The sequence below is a fragment of the Hypanus sabinus genome, chromosome 4 (genome assembly GCF_030144855.1).
Source record: "Hypanus sabinus isolate sHypSab1 chromosome 4, sHypSab1.hap1, whole genome shotgun sequence".
In the NCBI taxonomy this organism is placed as follows: domain Eukaryota; kingdom Metazoa; phylum Chordata; class Chondrichthyes; order Myliobatiformes; family Dasyatidae; genus Hypanus; species Hypanus sabinus.
The window spans coordinates 65,355,515-65,377,355 of NC_082709.1; the positions used below are offsets into that span (position 1 = coordinate 65,355,515).

The 21,841-nt window shown below is 49.9% G+C and overlaps 1 protein-coding gene across 4 annotated transcripts in view; it reads left to right on the forward strand.

Annotated features, from left to right (window-relative positions):
* The window catches only part of LOC132392844 (neuropilin-2-like), a 109,424-nt gene that overhangs the window by 23,887 nt on the left and 63,696 nt on the right, over positions 1 to 21,841 (forward strand). For 3 of the 4 annotated variants that reach the window (XM_059967328.1, XM_059967329.1, XM_059967327.1), the window contains exons 2-3: positions 496 to 676; positions 7,322 to 7,503. In XM_059967328.1, coding sequence (XP_059823311.1) covers positions 496 to 676; positions 7,322 to 7,503 — 363 coding nt within the window. Of the gene's footprint in view, positions 1 to 495; positions 677 to 7,321; positions 7,504 to 19,707; positions 19,928 to 21,841 lie in introns of those variants that run through there. The other variant, XM_059967330.1, reaches the window with a different exon arrangement.

The following is a 21,841-nucleotide window of genomic DNA, read 5'->3' on the forward strand; positions in this document are numbered from 1 at the left end:
CTTTGAATTTGACCCGCTGAGTTCTTCCAGCAGTTTAATTTTTGCTCCAGATTCCAGAATTTGCCATCTCTTGTGTCTTCTTTTGTAGGGTTTTGTTTTTTTTTGCATTTACCATAGCAAAGCGACCCACGTTGCTAATACCTTCCTCTAGGAACTCAGCAGGTCAGGCAGCATCCATGGAAGGGAATAAACAGTCAATGTTTTGGGCTGAGACCTGACATTAGAACTCCTGACAAGGGTTATTCCCCTGAATGAATCTGCCTGACTTGCTAAGTCCCTCTGCTATTGTGTTGCTCAGGATTTACAGCATCTGCAGACTCGCTTGTGTCTAACCTTCCTCTTCATGGTGTCTGATCCATGGACGTTTCTGCTTCTGAGCTAAGGCAACACCTGTTAGATTGGCAGACAAAAGTAAATGCTGAAAGATCTGGTTTTAAAAGAGAAGTGTTTCTCCTGCCCTGATGATTAGTGTGGTAACTCCAGTTTCTCTTGAAGGTGCTGTGCCTTGCGGGGAGAGTCTGGATGCAAGGGAAGCAGGATACATTACCTCACCAGGATACCCTCATGACTACACGCCGCACCAGAGGTGTGAGTGGGTCATCCATGCGCCCGAGAGCCACCAGAAGATTCTACTGAACTTCAACCCCCATTTTGAACTTGAAAAGCATGACTGCAGGTACCAAAGATAACCAATGTGAATTGAAGTCTGTTTGCCATGAATGTAAACCTCTCTCTCTCCGGATAAAATTGTAGATCTATGCATATATTCTATGCTTATTTTCTATGTTTCAGTAACTCTACGGAGAGCCCAAGGACAGTATTTCTCAAACCCTCGAACATGAAACATCCATTCCTCCCCCTCTCTCATTAAGTGTCTGTTATGGCAAAAACATAGTTCTACAAAATATCTTTGCTGGGGGAACATGGCGCTGTGTGGAGCGGTTATATACAACTTTCAGACTGGGTTTGAGTGTTTCCATCTGACTTTAGACTTTCCTGGTCTGCAAGGAATATTCCAGGTGTGCTTTCACCAACATCACCCAAAGTTTTAATGTGATGTTGTAACATGTGGTTAGAGGGAAAGAGATTGGGATTGAAATGTTCAGCGTACCAACATGGGCTCAATGGGCCAAATGGCCTTCTTGTGTATCATAAGGAAATACGAGAAACTCACCATAGGGTCAAAAAGCAGATAGAAACAATTGAACTCAAACTCCAAGAGTTACATATAACCACTCCACACAGTTGTATATAATCATACAATTCCACATTCTCTGAGCCAAGATATTTTGCTGTCTTGATCTTGGAGACCTTCACTCTCAAGAAAGCGTCATGAAATCTAATGCATCTCCTTTGGCCATGTACAAAGCAGAACGTTGCTCTATTATAAATGAGTAGTGATGAGTGAGTCTGTCTATGAAGGAAAGGGTATTTGATTTCACTTCAACCTTAAGCAGATTAAAATTATATTCTGTTTTCCCAAGAACAAGCATTCATATCTCAGTAAAACAGCCATGGTCCCATGAATAACTTTGACAAGATACCCTGTACATTGAGAACACCCACTCACCTCACGACCTGCAAGAGAAGTCTCCAGAATAGTTTTGAAGCTGACTCTCACTCAGGACAAGACAGATGACTTTAAGGCCTTGGGTCTGATAGGGTTTCTCCAGCAAAGATAGAGGGGCAGGGAGGCTGAGGGACTGAGGGAAGAAGTTCCAGAGCTCAGATGATGTAGGAGTGTGAAGAGGACAGGTCAGTAGGAATGGGGGAGAGATGGGTTAAATGTGTGTGCTGCCAGTGTGCTCTGTTGATAGACTTCTTTCAGTAGAATACTGTGGGCATATCTTCCTTCAAAACCACACACACACACACACACACACACACACACACACACACACACACACACACACACACACAGAGGCACTGATACATATACACACACAATGACCCACATATGTAGACACACACCCACATAACATACACACAGAAGCATGCAATACACACACACACACACACACACACTCACTGATACATATACACACACAATGACCCACATACATAGACACACACCCACATAACATATACACAGAAGCATGCAACACACACACCCGCACTGATACATATAAACACACAATGACCCACATATGTAGACACACACCCACATAACATATACATAGAAGCATGCACCACACACACACACACACCTGTCACGACGAGCTGAATTAGACTGCTACAACGTTGTGTTTGCTACCCTCTAGTGGCGGAGGTTGAGATGAACACCTCAGGTTCCCTGCAGTCTCAGGACAAGCAAGCGTCGGAACTGCCTTTAGCTCCTAGCTTTTTCAGGATAAAAGAGAAAAATTTGCATTTATTTGGCACCTGCCACAATGTCAGGATGTCTCAAATATCAGCCCAGCTAATCAAATATGCATTGGAGTGTAATTAATGTTGAACCGTAGGACGTGTCAATTTGGAAACAGCCATTTCCACACTATGTTTACAAGCAGATAACCAGCTTTAATGGTGTTGAGGCCTCAATATTGCCCAAGGTGAGGGGGTGAGGGTGGGGGGGGGGAATAATAGTCTTGCTCCTTTGCTTAATAATGCTGCAAAGGTTTTTATGTCTATCTGAGAGAGTGGACGAGGTCTGGTTTTAATATCATGTGAAACCAGAGGGCAACACTCCCTCGTTCTGTTCTCCTAGCTCTTGAGGCTTTATCCAACAGAATGCTTAATATTCTTAGCTCAGCAGTAGAGGATTGCTATTCCTGTCAGCTGTGCATGTATACCAGGGGAGCAGCCCTCTATGCAAAGTAGACTTTTCTCCCACTTACCTTGGACTGCATTAGTGTGAGTTCTACTCCTCCCAGCTTCTGAAATCTCCTGCAAGAATGAAAAGTAGGTACCTCCGCACTAGTCTGCTCATGTAGGAGACAGACTGCTGAGGAAGATGGTACAAGGTGTTTCACACTGAGAAAGCATCTGGGGAAATCCAAGAGTGTGGGGGGGGGGGGGGAAGGCACGGTGTTGTTGTAATGCAGTTAGTTGTGGATCCAGTAGGCAGCTGAGCGATAATGCGTGGAACGTAAGCGATGCAACTAACGGAAACAGTGATGGTGTGCTGAAGAGGGTGCGGTATGATTATCTGGCAGAGAAAGGAACACAGGATATGGTGACAGAGTCAGATGGTGAGTGGAAGTTCAAGTGGGGCATTAGTGTCTCCAGTGGCCTTTAGGGTCAAATCACCCACTTCTCGGCTGCACATTTGATAAAAGAGGAAGTGATGGAAACATTTAGTGAGCCAGTCAGCATCTGTCAAAAGTAAAACAGTTAATATTTCTGGTCCAAAACCCTTCCCCAGTTTTGACAAATGGCCTTCGACATCACTCTGTTTCTCGTTCCACAGGTGTTGCCTGCCCCGCCCAGTGTTTCCAGTATTTCCTGCTTTTGTTTCGGATTTTGAGCACCTGTTCTGATTTGCTACGTTGGGGATAAACCTTGTGGCCAGAGAGGATGGGGTGTTGCATCCCTTTGCAGGGAGTTTATCACCCTGCTTCCCAGATACTGGGTCAGAGTGAGAGTGAGATGGTCCCCAATCCCCACAGGCCGCTTACGGTCTGCACCTTGATTGCAGAACTGGGCTTCAGCAGCGACAAACAGGCAACGATGATCTGATCGCCCAGCCGGTGGGTCGGTTACTGTTGGGGCTGTGATAGCTCTTGCAACATCAACTGAACCCACACGTGTGAAGGCAGTGTTTTGCTGTTGTCACGAGGGGGGGGACAAGGGAGAGGACCCACAAGCAGGGTGCAAACGCGTCTTTCTTAGGTACAGTAAAATAGCGTTTATTACTCGCTACACAGAAGATCGGGGAATCGAGGAGGACAAAGAAACACGAACCTTGGACTAGGGGACAGCGGGAACATGGATAGCCATGGCTTGGACTGGGAGACTAGGACCTTGATTCACTGCCAGCAGACGCTTGGATACGAGGGATCGCCACAGCCAGCAACGTGGACACCAAAACACAGGACAAGGAATCTTGAACCAGGACTCCTCCTTCGAGTTGGTACTCTTCGTCGAGGGGTAAACACGGACAATGGGCATGAACGTCGAGCCAGGACTCCGCCTTCCACTCAGGCACCGAGCCGGGGCTCTTCGAGGGGTGGACACGGACCATGGGCATGAACGTCGAGTCAGGACTCCGCCTTCCACTCAGGCACCGAGCCAGGGCTCTTCGAGGGGTAGACACAGACACTGGGCATGAACATCGAGCCAGGACTCCGCCTTCCACTCAGGCACCGAGCCAGGACTCTTCGAGGGGTAGACACGGACAATGGGCATGAACATTGAGCCAGGACTCCGCCTTCCACTCAGGCACCGAGCCGGGACTCTTCGAGGGGTAGACACGGACAATGGGCATGAACGTCGAGCCAGGACTCCGCCTTCCACTCAGGCACCGAGCCGGGACTCTTCGAGGGGTAGACACGGACAATGGGCATGAACGTCGAGCCAGGACTCCGCCTTCCACTCAGGCACCGAGCCGGGACTCTTCGAGGGGTAGACACAGACCATGGGCATGAACGTCGAGCCAGGACCGCCTTCCACTCAGGCACCGAGCCAGGGCTCTTCGAGGGGTAGACACAGACCATGGGCATGAACGTCGAGCCAGGACTCCGCCTTCCACTCAGGCACCGAGCCGGGACTCTTCGAGGGGTAGACACGGACAATGGGCATGAACATTGAGCCAGGACTCCGCCTTCCACTCAGGCACCGAGCCGGGACTCTTCGAGGGGTAGACACAGACCATGGGCATGAACATCGAGCCAGGACTCCGCCTGTCTTGTACGAAACCACACCTGATGTGGTAACCGCAGGAAGGTTAAGTATCTCAGTCCCAGGTGGAGCATTAGCAATGTCAGACTCTCCGCCGCCAGAGGAATTACGAAATGCCTCCTGTTTCTTTTGACTTCACCATTGGGGAAGTACTTTCCAGTTTAGTGAAGAACGCTGGTGAATAGCTTATGTTTCCTGACGATCTCGAGTCACTCCTTGCAGCAGAATCTGGGGCACGACCTCTTCGCACAAGCAACGGCATCAGAAGCCATTCATTACTTGGGGGCAGCCTTTGCTTCCCTTTGCCTTCGCTGGACTACACTCTGGCGACGGAAGGCGAATTGCTGGTACTCCGACTCGGGCTGGATGACTCTGGCTTGTCTTAGCAGCGGCGACTTGCGAAGGCTTCTTAACACTCTTGCCCCGAATGGCTAAAGCCAGGGGCTTATAAGCTGCCGGTTCGGGTCGAGGGTAGATTACCTCGATTGCCAAGCTCAAGGGACGCGTGAAACGGAATTAGAAGGGAACAAGGAGTCAATGGTCCAGATCGCAATCTAACTAAATTTAAAGGGGAACCGATCCGGACCATGAGAGCTGTGTGTTGTTTTGTTGCTTGTGATAGGCATGCTATGCCGACGGTCAAATATGCAGTGACTCTTGGGGGCTTGATGCAGAAAGCACACCAACACAATCAAGCTGTCAGGTGTTAATTAAGGCCTTGATATTGTTTTGGCTGTTCTTTAATGCACATTCTAATCTTGTCCCCTCTGCCTGTAAGTCTATAGACCCTTATCACACAGATGGGGCAAATCTAGGGAGGACAAGTGTCTGATCCAAAAGCATCAACTCCAGAACTCGAAGCTGAAGATTCTTTGAACTTAATGTCAAAGTTGACATCAAGGTCCCTTAAACTGATGCCTGCTCTGGCCGCGTGCAACCTGTCCTCCGTGTCCCATCTGTGTGACAGAGTCCATAGACTCATGGGCTCTGTCATGCAGATGGGCAAGGCTAGAAGGTGCATTGGAGAACCAAATCGCACTCCATCCTGACTCGGTAAAATGTCATTGTCCTTCGTTGTTGGTGGGTCTAAATAATGGGACTCCCTCCCCAAAGGCACTGTGGAAGCATTTTTGTCAGGAGGACAGCAGTGGTTCCAGCTGGGAGCTGATGACATTCTGCATTTCATTATAACATGGAACAAAGCCAGTTGGACCACGGAATCAATGCTGGCTGCAGGCCTCACTTCCAGCTAATTTCCCTGTAACCAATGTTCTCCACATTCGTAAAACATAGGAACAGAATTAGGCCACTCTGCCCATCAAGTCTGCTCTGCCATTTGATCATGAATGACTTATTATCTCTGTCAACCCTGTTCTCCTGTCTTTTCCCCTTTGACGCCCTTACTAATCAAGAACCTATCAACCTCCACTTTAAATATACCCAATGACCTGGCCTCCACAGCCATCTGTAGCAATCAATTCCACATAGTTACCGCCCTCTGGTTAAAAACATCCTCCTCATCTCTCTTCTAAATGGACCAGAGGGCACAGCCTCTACTGTGAGATTATGTCCTCTGGTCCTAGACTCACCCATTATAGGAAACTGTCCACTCTAAGTAACTCTTTCAATATTTGATAGGTTTCAATGAGATCCCCCCTCCCATTCTTGTAAATTGCAGCTAGTACAGGCCCAGAGTCATAAATGCTGCTTATATGTTAACCCTTTCATTCCTGGAATCATTCTGGTGAATCTCCTCTGGACCCTCTCCAATGTCAATACATTCTTTCTCAGATAAAGAATGTTCATGTTGCTCCAAGGGTGGTCTGACAGTGGTCAGCATTGTCCTCTCGAAATGAACTCTAGCACTGCAGCTGCCTTCCTCACTACCAACTCAACCTGCAAGTTAACCTTTAGGAAATCCTCTGATGTCCCTTTGCACCGCTGAATTCTCGATTTGCTCCCTATTTAGAACTTTCTTCCTGACAATAACTCCTCGCCTCCAGGTTCCCCCTCTTGCCTGCACACTGGAGGCAAGTAACTGCAATCAATTAGAACCCACGTGTCTTTGGATGTTGGAGGACTCTAGAGCACCCCTACGGTCACAGGCCATTCATCCACACGGGCAATGCCCGGGGTCAGGTTTGAACCTACGTACCTGGGGCTGTGGGACAGGTGTGCCACTGAGCCTCTCCTCTCATGGTGACTGAAAACAGAGTTAAATGCTGGCTTTGCTGGTGATGCCGAAGAAGGAATTTCTTCCGATGATGTTATTCTCAATCTGGATGAGTAAATCCAGTGACCTAGGAGGGAGTGTGACTCGGAAACGGAGGCCTCTTCACACCACATTGAGGCTGCTCGTTGATAGATGCGAGAGTCCATTTTCCTTTGACCTCAGTGCCATCACCCAGACCCTCCTGGTCAGGACGAGAGCAGACGACCACTCAGACGGCTACACTTTTTAATGTATTTCCATCTGCCTTAGGTACGACTACATCGAAATCCGGGACGGAGACAGGGAGGATGCGGACCTGCTGGGGAAGCACTGCGGAAACATCGCCCCCACATCGATCATCTCCTCGGGTTCCGCCCTGTACATCAAGTTCGTGTCAGACTACGCGCACCAAGGGGCAGGATTCTCGTTGCGCTATGAGATCTTCAGGACAGGTTGGCTTCACGTCTCCATGTTGTGGTTGCGGAGAAAGTTTTTAACCTAATTCTGGGGGCTTGAGAGTGTTGCACCAACTCCTAGAGGCACTGCACTCAAGTGGGAGGGCTGGGGAGGTAGCATGAAAATGCAACTTGGACCTCAGGATGGGATCCAAGTGGAAATTAGAGGGAAGTAGTAAGGATAACTCACATCTGCCTTATCTCAGTGGAGGGAATTTAAGAAGTTGGGAGTTTATTAATGAATGTGTCCATATGCTCACAGGAGCTCCAAAGTAGGAGCAGCGAATTATAAACACAAGAGGTTCTGCGGATGCTGGAAATCCAAAGCAACACACACACACACACACACACATAATGCTGGAGGAACTCAGCAGGTCAGGCAACATCTATGGAGAATAAGTAGTCAATATTTCGAGCTGAGATCTTTATTAGGCTCCTCAAGCCTGCCCCACTGTTCAACATAAACATGGTTGATCTACCTCAGGCCTCAACTCCCTCAGAGCCCTCAGTACCCCAATTTTACAAGACATGTGTCCGCTTCCACTGTAGTGATCTGGCCTTTGTATCCATTTGAGGCAAAGAATTCCAGAGGTCCATTACCTTCTGAGAGGAGACACTTCTACTACCAGGATTTTAAAAGACATGCCCCTTATCTTGACTGTGTCTCCTCTTTCAAGACTCTGTCACTAACGGAAACATCTACCCTGTCGTGTCCTCTCAGGATCTTAAGTCGTAATAAAGTCACACTTCTCATGCTTCTAAATTCCAGGGAATATACCCCCAAAACCACGTCCCCCCTCCCGAATTAAGAAGGGTTTGATTCCTGCCGCTATCTGTAAGGAGTTTGTTCATTCTCGCCGTGACCATGAGGTTTTCCTCTGGGTGCTCTGGGTTCCTCCCACATTCCAAAGAGATCTAGTTAGGATTAGTGGGCTGCGGGCATGTTACGTTGGCAGTGAAAGCGTGCCCACACACATGGGCTGCCCAGCAGAACTCTCAGTGATTTGAAGCGAAGTGATGCAATTGTCTCGACGGGCATGTGACAAATAAACTTCATCGTTATCTCTTCAAATCTCTCATCTTTACGTTGTAACCTGGGATTTCCTTGCAGCTTCGCAGGTTGCATAAGTTGCCCAGGCCAAGGAAGTTCTTGTACTGTCCCGGGTTAGCTCAATCCTACCAAGGTTTCCTGTCCCACCACCTCCGTCACTATCCTCCCTAGAGCTGGCAATTTAACCCTTAGAGCTTGTTCCACCCAGACAGGTAGCGGCTTATGTGCACCTTAACCCTACTTATTTGGGGATGATAGAGATAGCCAGTCAGGAGAATCACATCCGTGGGTTTCTGATATTCTGGGCAGTATGGATGGATATAGGGTGGTGTGGGTGGCTATAGGCTGTGTGCATATGGGTGCATAGGTTGTAGTGTGGGTTGGGTATGTGCCTCAGTGGAGGCATCACCAGCTCTCATTTTACCATTCTGTTTCATTGTGAACAATATTAATTGGGGATGGGGCTGTCAGGTATCGCCTGCTTCTCTAGGGACAATGAGCCCGTGGGTGGTATATTGGTCAATCAACATCAGGGTGTGAGGGGTGGTCTATGCTCGTGTGATATAAGCAGAGCAGCTGTCAGTGGTAAGACACACAGGAAGTGGTCAGACCAGTGACTGACTGCTTGCGTTAACTAATGGTTACACTGGCCGGAGCAAGGTTGTAGATTGTGCCTGTCACTATCTCTGACTGTACGGGTGTAGGCTGAGCCTATCACTGTCTCTGACTGCCTGGACACAGGTGTAGACTGACCTGTCACTGTTTCTGACTACCTGGACACAGGTGTAGAACGAGCCTGTCACTGTCTCTGACTACCTGGACACAGGTGTAGACTGACCTGTCACTGTTTCTGACTGTCCGGTTCTAGACTAAGCCTGTCACTGTCTCTGACTACCTGGACACAGGTGTAGACTGACCTGTCACTGTCTCTGACTACCTGGACACAGGTGTAGACTAAGCCTGTCACTGTCTCTGACTACCTGGACACAGGTGTAGACTGACCTGTCACTGTTTCTGACTGTCCGGTTCTAGACTAAGCCTGTCACTGTCTCTGACTACCTGGACACAGGTGTAGACTGACCTGTCACTGTCTCTGACTACCTGGACACAGGTGTAGACTGACCTGTCACTGTCTCTGACTACCTGGACACAGGTGTAGAACGAGCCTGTCACTGTCTCTGACTACCTGGACACAGGTGTAGACTGACCTGTCACTGTCTCTGACTACCTGGACACAGGTGTAGACTGACCTGTCACTGTCTCTGACTACCTGGACACAGGTGTAGACTGACCTGTCACTGTCTCTGACTACCTGGACACAGGTGTAGAACGAGCCTGTCACTGTCTCTGACTACCTGGACACAGGTGTAGACTGACCTGTCACTGTTTCTGACTGTCCGGTTCTAGACTAAGCCTGTCACTGTCTCTGACTACCTGGACACAGGTGTAGACTGACCTGTCACTGTCTCTGACTACCTGGACACAGGTGTAGACTAAGCCTGTCACTGTCTCTGACTACCTGGACACAGGTGTAGACTGACCTGTCACTGTTTCTGACTGTCCAGTTCTAGACTAAGCCTGTCACTGTCTCTGACTACCTGGACACAGGTGTAGACTGACCTGTCACTGTCTCTGACTACCTGGACACAGGTGTAGACTGACCTGTCACTGTCTCTGACTACCTGGACACAGGTGTAGACTGACCTGTCACTGTCTCTGACTACCTGGACACAGGTGTAGAACGAGCCTGTCACTGTCTCTGACTACCTGGACACAGGTGTAGACTGACCTGTCACTGTCTCTGACTACCTGGACACAGGTGTAGACTGACCTGTCACTGTCTCTGACTACCTGGACACAGGTGTAGACTGACCTGTCACTGTCTCTGACTACCTGGACACAGGTGTAGAACGAGCCTGTCACTGTCTCTGACTACCTGGACACAGGTGTAGACTGACCTGTCACTGTTTCTGACTGTCCGGTTCTAGACTAAGCCTGTCACTGTCTCTGACTACCTGGACACAGGTGTAGACTGACCTGTCACTGTCTCTGACTACCTGGACACAGGTGTAGACTAAGCCTGTCACTGTCTCTGACTACCTGGACACAGGTGTAGACTGACCTGTCACTGTTTCTGACTGTCCAGTTCTAGACTAAGCCTGTCACTGTCTCTGACTACCTGGACACAGGTGTAGACTGACCTGTCACTGTCTCTGACTACCTGGACACAGGTGTAGACTGACCTGTCACTGTCTCTGACTACCTGGACACAGGTGTAGACTGACCTGTCACTGTCTCTGACTACCTGGACACAGGTGTAGAACGAGCCTGTCACTGTCTCTGACTACCTGGACACAGGTGTAGACTGACCTGTCACTGTCTCTGACTACCTGGACACAGGTGTAGACTGACCTGTCACTGTCTCTGACTACCTGGACACAGGTGTAGACCGAGCCTGTCACTGTTTCTGACTGTCCGGTTCTAGACTGAGCCTGTCACTGTTTCTGACTACCTGGACACAGGTGTAGACTGAGCCTGTCACTGTCTCTGACTACCTGGACACAGGTGTAGACTGAGCTTGTCACTGTTTCTGACTGTCCGGTTCTAGACTGAGCCTGTCACTGTCTCTGAGTGTCTGGGTTCGGGTGTAGACTGAGTCTGTCACTGTCTCCGACTGTCTGTGCACATGTGTGGACTGAGCTGTGACTGTCTCTGACTGTTGGTGTATGGTTGCTGGCTGAGCCTGTCACTGTCTCTGAATGTCTGTGTACAGCTGTAGACTGAGCTGTCACTGTCTCTGATTGTCCGGGTGTGGGTGTTGACTGTCCTTTCACTGTCCCTGATTGTCTGGGTACGGGTATAGATTGAGCCTGTCACTGTCACACACTGTCCGGATACGTGTTTGTAATGAACCTGTTGCTGTCACTCACTGTCTGGGTACAGGTGTAGACTGAGCTTTCACTGTCTCTGACTGTCCGGGTATAAGCGTAGACTGAGTTTGTCACTGTCACTGTCTGTTCGGGTGTGGATGTAGACTGAGCTGTCACTGTCTCTGATTGTCCGGGTATGGGTGTAGACTAAGCCTGTCAATGACTGTCCATGTATGGGTGTAGACTGAGCCTGTCACTATCTCTTGACTGTCCGGGTGTAGACTGAGCCTGTCACTGTCACTGACTGTCTCTCCACGTATGTAGACTGAGCTGTCACTAGCTCTACCTGTCAAGGTACGGGTGTGGACTGATCTGTAATTGTCTCTGATGGTCAGTGTATGTGGGTAGACTGACCCTGACACTGTCTCTGACTGTCTGTGTACAGGTGTAGACTGAGCATGTCCCTGTCTCTGACTGGCTAGGTATGGGTGTAGAATGAGCCTGTCACTGTCTCTGTCTGTCTGGTTACGTGTATAGACTGAGCTGTCACTGTCTCTGACTGTCTGGTTACGGGTACGGGTGTGGACTGAGCATGTCACTGTCTCTGACTGTATACCAGTGTAGACTGAGCTGTCACTGTCTCTAACTGTCTGGTTACGGGTGTAGAATGAGCACGTCACTGTCTCTGACTGTCCGGGTACGGGTGTGGACTGAGCTGTCACTGTCTCTGTCTGTCTGGTTACGTGTATAGACTGAGCTGTCACTGTCTCTAACTGTCTGGTTACGGGTACGGGTGTGGACTGAGCTGTCACTGTCTCTGATTGTCTGGTTACGTGTATAGACTGAGCTGTCACTGTCTCTAACTGTCTGGGTACGGGTGTGGACTGAGCTGTCACTGTCTCTGACTGTCTGGTTACGTGTATAGACTGAGCTGTCACTGTCTCTAACTGTCTGGTTACGGGTACGGGTGTGGACTGAGCTGTCACTGTCTCTGATTGTCTGGTTACGTGTATAGACTGAGCTGTCACTGTCTCTGTCTGTCTGGTTACGTGTATAGACTGAGCTGTCACTGTCTCTAACTGTCTGGGTACGGGTGTGGACTGAGCATGTCACTGTCTCTGACTGTATACCAGTGTAGGCTGAGCTGTCCCTGTCTCTGACTGGCTGGGTATGGGTGTAGACTGAGCTGTCACTGTCTCTAACTGTCTGGTTACGGGTACGGGTGTGGACTGAGCTGTCACTGTCTCTGATTGTCCGGGTACGGGTGTAGACTGAGCTGTCACTGTCTCTGACTGTCCAGGTATGGGTGTAGACTGAGCTGTCACTGTCTCTGACTGTCCGGGTATGGGTGTAGATTGAGCTGTCACTGTCTCTAACTGTCTGGGTACGGGTGTGGACTGAGCTGTCACTGTCTCTGACTGGCTGGGTATGGGTGTAGAATGAGCTGTCACTGTCTCTGATTGTCTGGTTACGTGTATAGACTGAACTGTCACTGTCTCTAACTGTCTGGGTACGGGTGTGGACTGAGCTGTCACTGTCTCTGACTGTATACCAGTGTAGGCTGAGCTGTCCCTGTCTTTGACTGGCTGGGTATGGGTGTAGACTGAGCTGTCACTGTCTCTAACTGTCTGGTTACGTGTATAGACTGAGCTGTCACTGTCTCTAACTGTCTGGTTACGGGTACGGGTGTGGACTGAGCTGTCACTGTCTCTGATTGTCCGGGTACGGGTGTAGACTGAGCTGTCACTGTCTCTGACTGTCCAGGTATGGGTGTAGACTGAGCTGTCACTGTCTCTAACTGTCTGGTTACGGGTACGGGTGTGGACTGAGCTGTCACTGTCTCTGATTGTCCGGGTAGGGTGTAGACTGAGCTGTCACTGTCTCTGACTGTCTGGGTACGGGTGTGAACTGAGCTGTCACTGTCTCTGACTGTCTGTGTACGGGTGTAGACTGAGCTGTCCCTGTCTCTGGCTGTCTGGGTACGGGTGTGGACTGAGCTGTCACTGTCTCTGACTGTATACCAGTGTAGGCTGAGCTGTCCCTGTCTCTGACTGGCTAGGTATGGGTGTAGAATGAGCCTGTCACTGTCTCTGTCTGTCTGGTTACGTGTATAGACTGAGCTGTCACTGTCTCTGACTGTCTGGTTACAGGTGTAGACTGAGCATGTCACTGTCTCTGACTGTATACCAGTGTAGGCTGAGCTGTCCCTGTCTCTGACTGGCTGGATACTGGTGTAGAATGAGCCTGTCACTGTCTTTGTCTGTCTGTTTTCGGGTGTAGACTGAGCATGTCACTGTCTCTGACTCTCTATATACCAGTGTAGACTGAGCTGTCCCTGTCTCTGACTGTCCAGGTACGGGTGTAGACTGAGCTGTCCCTGTCTCTGACTGTCCGGGTACAGGTGTAGAATGAGCTGTCCCTGTCTCGGAATGTCGGGGTACAGTTGTGGATTGAGACTTTCACTGTCTCTGACTGTCCAGGCATGAGCGTAGACTGAGTTTGTCACTGTCACTGTCTGTCCGGGTTATGGGTGTAGACTGAGCTGTCACTGTCTCTGACTATCCGGGTACGGGTGTAGACTGAGCTGTCACTGTCTCTGACTGTCTGGGTACGGGTGTAGACTGAGTTTGTCACTGTCACTGTCTGTCCGGGTTATGGGTGTAGACTGAGCTGTCACTGTCTCTGACTGTCCGGGTACGGGTGTAGACTGAGCTGTCAGTGTCTCCGACTGTCCGGGTACGGGTGTGGACTGAGCTGTCACTGTCTCTGACTGTCCAGGTACGGGTGTAGACTGAGCTGTCACTGTCTCTGACTGTCTGGGTACGGGTGTAGACTGAGCTGTCACTGTCTCTGACTGTCCAGGTATGGGTGTAGACTGAGCTGTCACTGTCTCTGACTGTCCGGGTACGGGTGTGGACTGAGCTGTCACCGTCTCTGACTGTCTGGGTACAGGTGTGGACTGAGCTGTCACTGTCTCTGACTGTCTGGGTACGGGTGTAGACTGAGCTGTCACTGTCTCTGACTGTCCGGGTACGGGTGTAGACTGAGCTGTCACTGTCTCTGACTGTCTGGGTATGGGTGTAGACTGAGCTGTCACTGTCTCTGACTGTGTACGGGTGTGGACTGAGCTGTCACTGTCTCTGACTGTCTGGGTACGGGTGTAGACTGAGCTGTCACTGTCTCTGACTGTCCAGGTACGGGTGTAGATTGAGCTGTCACTGTCTCTGACTGTCCGGGTACAGGTGTAGACTGAGCTGTCACTGTCTCTGACTGTCCGGGTACGGGTGTGGACTGAGCTGTCACTGTCTCTGACTGTCTGGTTACAGGTGTAGACTGAGCATGTCACTGTCTCTGACTGTATACCAGTGTAGGCTGAGCTGTCCCTGTCTCTGACTGGCTGGATACTGGTGTAGAATGAGCCTGTCACTGTCTTTGTCTGTCTGTTTTCGGGTGTAGACTGAGCATGTCACTGTCTCTGACTCTCTATATACCAGTGTAGACTGAGCTGTCCCTGTCTCTGACTGTCCAGGTACGGGTGTAGACTGAGCTGTCCCTGTCTCTGACTGTCCGGGTACAGGTGTAGAATGAGCTGTCCCTGTCTCGGAATGTCGGGGTACAGTTGTGGATTGAGACTTTCACTGTCTCTGACTGTCCAGGCATGAGCATAGACTGAGTTTGTCACTGTCACTGTCTGTCCGGGTTATGGGTGTAGACTGAGCTGTCACTGTCTCTGACTATCCGGGTACGGGTGTAGACTGAGCTGTCACTGTCTCTGACTGTCTGGGTACGGGTGTAGACTGAGTTTGTCACTGTCACTGTCTGTCCGGGTTATGGGTGTAGACTGAGCTGTCACTGTCTCTGACTGTCCGGGTACGGGTGTAGACTGAGCTGTCAGTGTCTCTGACTGTCCGGGTACGGGTGTGGACTGAGCTGTCACTGTCTCTGACTGTCCAGGTACGGGTGTAGACTGAGCTGTCACTGTCTCTGATTGTCTGGGTACGGGTGTAGACTGAGCTGTCAGTGTCTCCGACTGTCCGGGTACGGGTGTGGACTGAGCTGTCACTGTCTCTGACTGTCCAGGTACGGGTGTAGACTGAGCTGTCACTGTCTCTGACTGTCTGGGTACGGGTGTAGACTGAGCTGTCACTGTCTCTGACTGTCCAGGTATGGGTGTAGACTGAGCTGTCACTGTCTCTGACTGTCCGGGTACGGGTGTGGACTGAGCTGTCACTGTCTCTGACTGTCCGGGTACGGGTGTGGACTGAGCTGTCACTGTCTCTGACTGTCTGGGTACAGGTGTAGTCTGAGCTGTCACTGTCTCTGACTGTCTGGGTATGGGTGTAGACTGAGCTGTCACTGTCTCTGACTGTGTACGGGTGTGGACTGAGCTGTCACTGTCTCTGACTGTCTGGGTACGGGTGTAGACTGAGCTGTCACTGTCTCTGACTGTCCAGGTACGGGTGTAGATTGAGCTGTCACTGTCTCTGACTGTCCGGGTACAGGTGTAGACTGAGCTGTCACTGTCTCTGACTGTCCGGGTACGGGTGTGGACTGAGCTGTCACTGTCTCTGACTGTCCGGGTACGGGTGTAGACTGAGCTGTCACTGTCTCTGATTGTCCGGGTACGGGTGTAGACTGAGCTGTCACAGTCTCTGACTGTCTGGGTACGGGTGTGGACTGAGCTGTCACTGTCTCTGACTGTCTGTGTACGGGTGTAGACTGAGCTGTCACTGTCTCTGACTGTCCTGGTACGGGTGTGGACTGAGCTGTCACTGTCTCTGATTGTCCGGGTATGGGTGTAGACTGAGCTGTCACTGTCTCTGACTGTCCAGGTTATGGGTGTAGACTGAGCTGTCACTGTCTCTGACTGTCTGGGTACGGGTGTAGACTGAGCTGTCACTGTCTCTGACTGTGTACGGGTGTGGACTGAGCTGTCACTGTCTCTGACTGTCTGGGTACGGGTGTAGACTGAGCTGTCACTGTCTCTGACTGTCCAGGTATGGGTGTAGACTGAGCTGTCACTGTCTCTGACTGACCAGGTACAGGTGTGGACTGAGCTGTCACTGTCTCTGATTGTCTGGGTACGGGTGTAGACTGAGCTGTCACTGTCTCTGACTGTCCAGGTACGGGTGTAGACTGATTTGTCACTGTCTCTGACTGTCCGGGTACGGGTGTAGACTGATTTGTCACTGTCTCTGATTGTCTGGGTACGGGTGTAGATTGAGCTGTCACTGTCTCTGACTGTCTGTGTACGGGTGTGGACTGAGCTGTCACTGTCTCTGACTGTCCGGGTACGGGTGTAGACTGAGCTGTCACTGTCTCTGATTGTCTGGGTATGGGTGTAGACTGAGCTGTCACTGTCTCTGATTGTCCAGGTACGGGTGTAGTCTGAGCTGTCACTGTCTCTGACTGTCTGTGTACGGGTGTGGACTGAGCTGTCACTGTCTCTGATTGTCTGGGTACGGGTGTAGATTGAGCTGTCACTGTCTCTGACTGTCTGTGTACGGGTGTGGACTGAGCTGTCACTGTCTCTGACTGTCCGGGTACGGGTGTAGACTGAGCTGTCACTGTCTCTGATTGTCTGGGTACAGGTGTAGACTGAGCTGTCACTGTCTCTGATTGTCCGGGTACGGGTGTAGACTGAGCTGTCACTGTCTCTGTCCAGGTACGGCTGTAGACTGAGCTGTCACTGTCTCTGACTGTCTGTGTACGGGTGTAGACTGAGCTGTCACTGTCTCTGACTGTCTGGGTACGGCTGTAGACTGAGCTGTCACTGTCTCTGACTGTTTGTGTACGGGTGTGGACTGAGCTGTCACTGTCTCTGACTGTTTGTGTACGGGTGTAGACTGAGCTGTCACTGTCTCTGACTGTCCAGGTACGGGTGTAGACTGAGCTGTCACTGTCTCTGATTGTCTGGGTACGGGTGTGGACTGAGCTGTCACTGTCTCTGACTGTCCAGGTACGGGTGTAGACTGAGCTGTCACTGTCTCTGATTGTCTGGGTACGGGTGTAGACTGAGCTGTCACTGTCTCTGCAGTAAATCAGAATCATGCTTATTATCATGCCATCTCTTGTAAAGTGTGTTGTTTAGTAGCAGAAGTACGGTGCAAGACGCTGAATATTTCTATAACTTGTAATAAGAAATATATTAAAAAATAAATAAATAGTGTAAAGAAGAGAGCAAAATGGTTAGATAGTGTTCCTGGGTTTAGGGACTATTCAGAAATCTAATGGCAGAGGCTGTTCCTAAAATGTCCTGAAATGTTGAGTGTGGGGTGGCAATGAGAAGAGGGCGTGACGTGGTTGGTCTTGGTGGGTCTTTCGTGATGGACATCACTTTTGAAGATGTCCTCGATACTGGGGAGGCTAATGCCCATGATGGAGCTGACAGAGCCTGCAACTCTGCAGCCTCTTTCAGTCCCGTAACCTTGAGCCTCCAGTCAGTCAGCAACCAAGCTCTGTGCAGGTCATCTGTAGAAACTTGCCGAAGTAACATGCCAAATCTCCTCAAGCTCCAAGTGAAGTGGAGCTGCTCGTGTGCCTTCTTTGTGATTACTTCCGTAGTTGGGCCCAAGTAGGTAGAGGATTTCTACACTCTTGCTCGACATAAAGTGAGTCCCACTTGAGGTTCTTGTACCTGTATCAGTTGTCGTTGTAGCAGCAACGTGTCTGTAAGTGGCCACACCCCGACACTCACATGCGCCTACCTCACACCATCATGTATCTGCCTATGCAAACATACACACACACACACACAAGTGCATCTGTACGCACATACGCATAAATACATATCCATACACGGACACTGAGGCACAATGCTAACATTTGACAGCTTCTAGCTGACAGGCAATAGTATCCTGACGTCCCATTGCTGATGTAACCCCGCAACTCTGTCCCCTGGGCCTGCTCTGCCAGGCATGTCTCTGTTCTACACCTCAAGCCTACTTGCTTCATGATGGTACATTTGGAATTGGCCCACCCAGGAAGATCAAACACCTGGGTTTATGAGATGTTGGGGCAGCATGGATGAATATATGGTGGTATGGGCAGGTATCAATTAATAGGGGGATATATTTGTTGGTATCAGTGGATTTGGAACAAGTGATTTGTGATCCCCTGTAAAAATCCCTGCTCTTTGGAGCAAAGGAGGATAAGAGGTAATGTGACAGAGGTGTACAAGATGATAAGAGGCATAGATCGAGTGGATGAACAGAGACCTTTTCCCAGGGCAGAAATAGCTATTACAAGGGGGCATAATTGTACGGTGATTGGAGGAAAGTATAGGGGGGATGTCGGAGGTAAGTTCTTTAGACAGAGTGGAATGCCCTAGCAGTGGTGATAAGAGCACTTATGAAACTCTTAGATAAGCAATAGTGATAGAAGAGTGGCCAACTTTGTAGAGGGAAGGGTTAGATTGATTTCAGAGTAGGTTGAAAGGTTGGCATAACATTGTGGGCCGAAGGGCCTGTACTACGCTGTAGTGTTTCGGTGTTCCGTTAATTACCGTGAAAAACCCTGCTGTTAACCTGAGATATATTGTCCACCTCCAGTTGCCCCTGGTGTGGGTAGGAAGCTGGGCCAGAATGGGGGAGTTCAGCACAGTGGCTTTCTGAAGGGCCTTGGAGAATCTGTTGGGCCTTGACATGTCACCAAGGCTGGCTGCTCCTTTCCAGATTCATTTAATCACGATAGTTTTACCAGCCTTGCTGTCTTTGGATAGGTGGTCCAGGCCACTGCCTACAGATTCAGGAACTGCCTCCTTCTGCCAATCTATGTCCCCCCTCTCTCTCTCTCTCTCTCTCTCTCTCTCTGTTGTCTTGATCATGTGATTCCCTTTGAACCACCTGACCCTCGAGCTCCTCTCATTGGCTTATCCTCCTTTTGCACAACCAACTGAAAAGGTAACTTGACCCCTTGGATTAATCCCAACCACCCATCACCTCTCCATCCAAAGGGCATATACTTTTAGCCATCTTCTTCCATTGGGAAGGAGCCTTTCCAGGAAGGAAACTCCAAACTCCGCAAGCAGAGAATGATGAAGGGATGGGGAAACCACTGAGAATGAATAAATAAAGGGGAGGCAACCAGCAGGAAGAATATTTGGAAAACCAGTATGTTGTGCCTTTGATACGAGAGTGGGTAACAGACCAGGGAAACTGGAGTTAATCATTTCTCTGTTCAGCGGTGAAGAGTTATCCAGGAATGTAGTTTGTTTATTTGACTGTGGAGCTGCCAACATAGAGGGCAGGTAGCATGTGACCCATCTCACCTTGTGCTTTCTTACTTTCAGTTCTCTGTACCTCTGAGTTTATGTTCTGAAACCAGCTGGCAGCTAAGAAATATGAATTGTGTTTATTTCTAAATATTTCCTCGCACAAAAAGCCAAGACAGTGAGAGTGAAAGAGCGAGCGGTGAAAATCAAACAGTGACACACAGAAGGGAGAACAATGGAATGGGTGGGGGAAAGTGGAGAGAGCACAACTTATGGAGAGACCCTTAGGTATGTGGGGGGGGGGGGGGAGAGAGAGAGTGAGTGAGAGAGACAGAGTGAGAGTGAGAGAGAGAGAGTGAGAGAGTGAGTGGGAGAGTGAGAGAGAATGAGACAGAGTGAGGGGGGAGGGGGAGAGGGAGAGAGAAAGAATATATATGTAATGTGTGTGTGTGTGTGTGGTCATTTGAAGACAATTATCTGTTGTTGCCAATACCTGATGCAGATACAAGATACATGATCCTAGAGCAGAACTGGCTTTATGTTGATCAAAGGTGCTCAGATTTGTAGAAATCCTCTACTTACTGAGGCTGTGAGGAGCAGAGACAGTGACAAGCTCAGCCCACAACCTCACTCCAACCAGTGTAACCGTCAGTTAACCCGGGCAGTCAGTGCATCACTTCCTCTGTGACTTACCACTGACAGCAGCTCTGCTTATATCACACGAGCACAGATCACCCCCACACCATCCCGATGGTGGACTGATATGCCAACTGCACAGTCTCGTTGTCCCTAGAGTGACTCCTGATAGCCAGTTTAACAGTTTTTAAAGCCTCATCCCCAACTAATATCCTTCCCAATAAAATGGTAAAATGACATGAATATGTCACTGTCTACCGTTTCTGGAGAACAATCCTGATCCTTGGGAAAAGCATTATCTGATGTGCAGGCTGACTAACTTCAGCACATTTTTTCATGAAGTCATCAGTGGACGCAGTGAGTCAAAGAGCAGTAACTCATAACACCGAGGGAATTGCTGGAAATAAAGTCACTTAGATTGGAATTACAGGAACAAATGAGACAGAACATATTGTGCGGGTGATCTGAACAGGTGAGCAGGAGGTCTGCAGTTCATTTCAGAGCTAAATTAAGTCAGTGGAAAGAAAGGAGAGGAATAGGTTGCGGGCCTGAAAGCCTGAAGCTCGAGTTGGGTATAATAAGTCATCTGAACTGGCGATGACTGGATTGCTGCTTGCCACGCATGATCGAAGCCAGCTGGTGTTATTTGTAAAGGCTTCAATTCCTTTGTGCTGTGTGATGGTTCAACTCATACACACTTAACGGTACATCCTGAGGGACCAGAGGCAATTATGGTGATATGGTGTGACAATGGGGCCGACTCCTGTTCTGCAAACAGTGCCGGAGACACAACTTTGCCAGGCTGCCAGACAAATGTGTTTTTCATTTAACATGTGTGCGGGCTGGGAGGTTACGCTGCAGAGTCAGTGAACTGTGTCGTGCAGTGAGCTAGCGGCTTGTTCGTGATGCTGGCTGCCGCTAGCGCTCGAAGCAGCCATCAGGGAATCGTGCTGCAGGTTGCAAATGCCAGGCGCGGCTGACTGACTGGGGGGCGGCGGGCGCTGCAGGTAGGGGGTGTGACCCTGATCTCCGGTGCTGCCTGCGTGGAGTTTGCACGCTCGCCCCCCCCCCCCCGTGGGTTTCTGTGGGCGCTCTGCTTTCTTCCCACACCTCGAAGACCTACAGGTCAGTAGTTTAAATGGCCCCTGTTAAGCTGAGCCTGATGCGTGGATGAATGATCAAATCTGGTAGCCAGGGGTTGGGGGGGAGGTGGGAGTGACGGAGTCACAGAACACTCCAGGACAGAAACAGGTCCTTTGGCCCATCTATTCTGTGCTGACTATTATTCAGCCTAGTCCCATCAACCTTCACCCAGATCATAGCCCCCGTACCCCTCCCATCCACATATTTATCCAAACTTCTCATAGATGCTGCAATCAAACCGGCATCCATACTTCCGCCGGCCGCTCGTTCCACCCTCTCACCATACACTATGAGTGAAGAAGCTCCCCCTCATGTTGCCCTTAAAGATTTCACCTTTCACCTTTAACCCATGACCTCTAGTTCTCATGTCGCCCAGACTCAGTGGAAAACCTGCTAGCATTTACCCCATCTATACCCCTCATA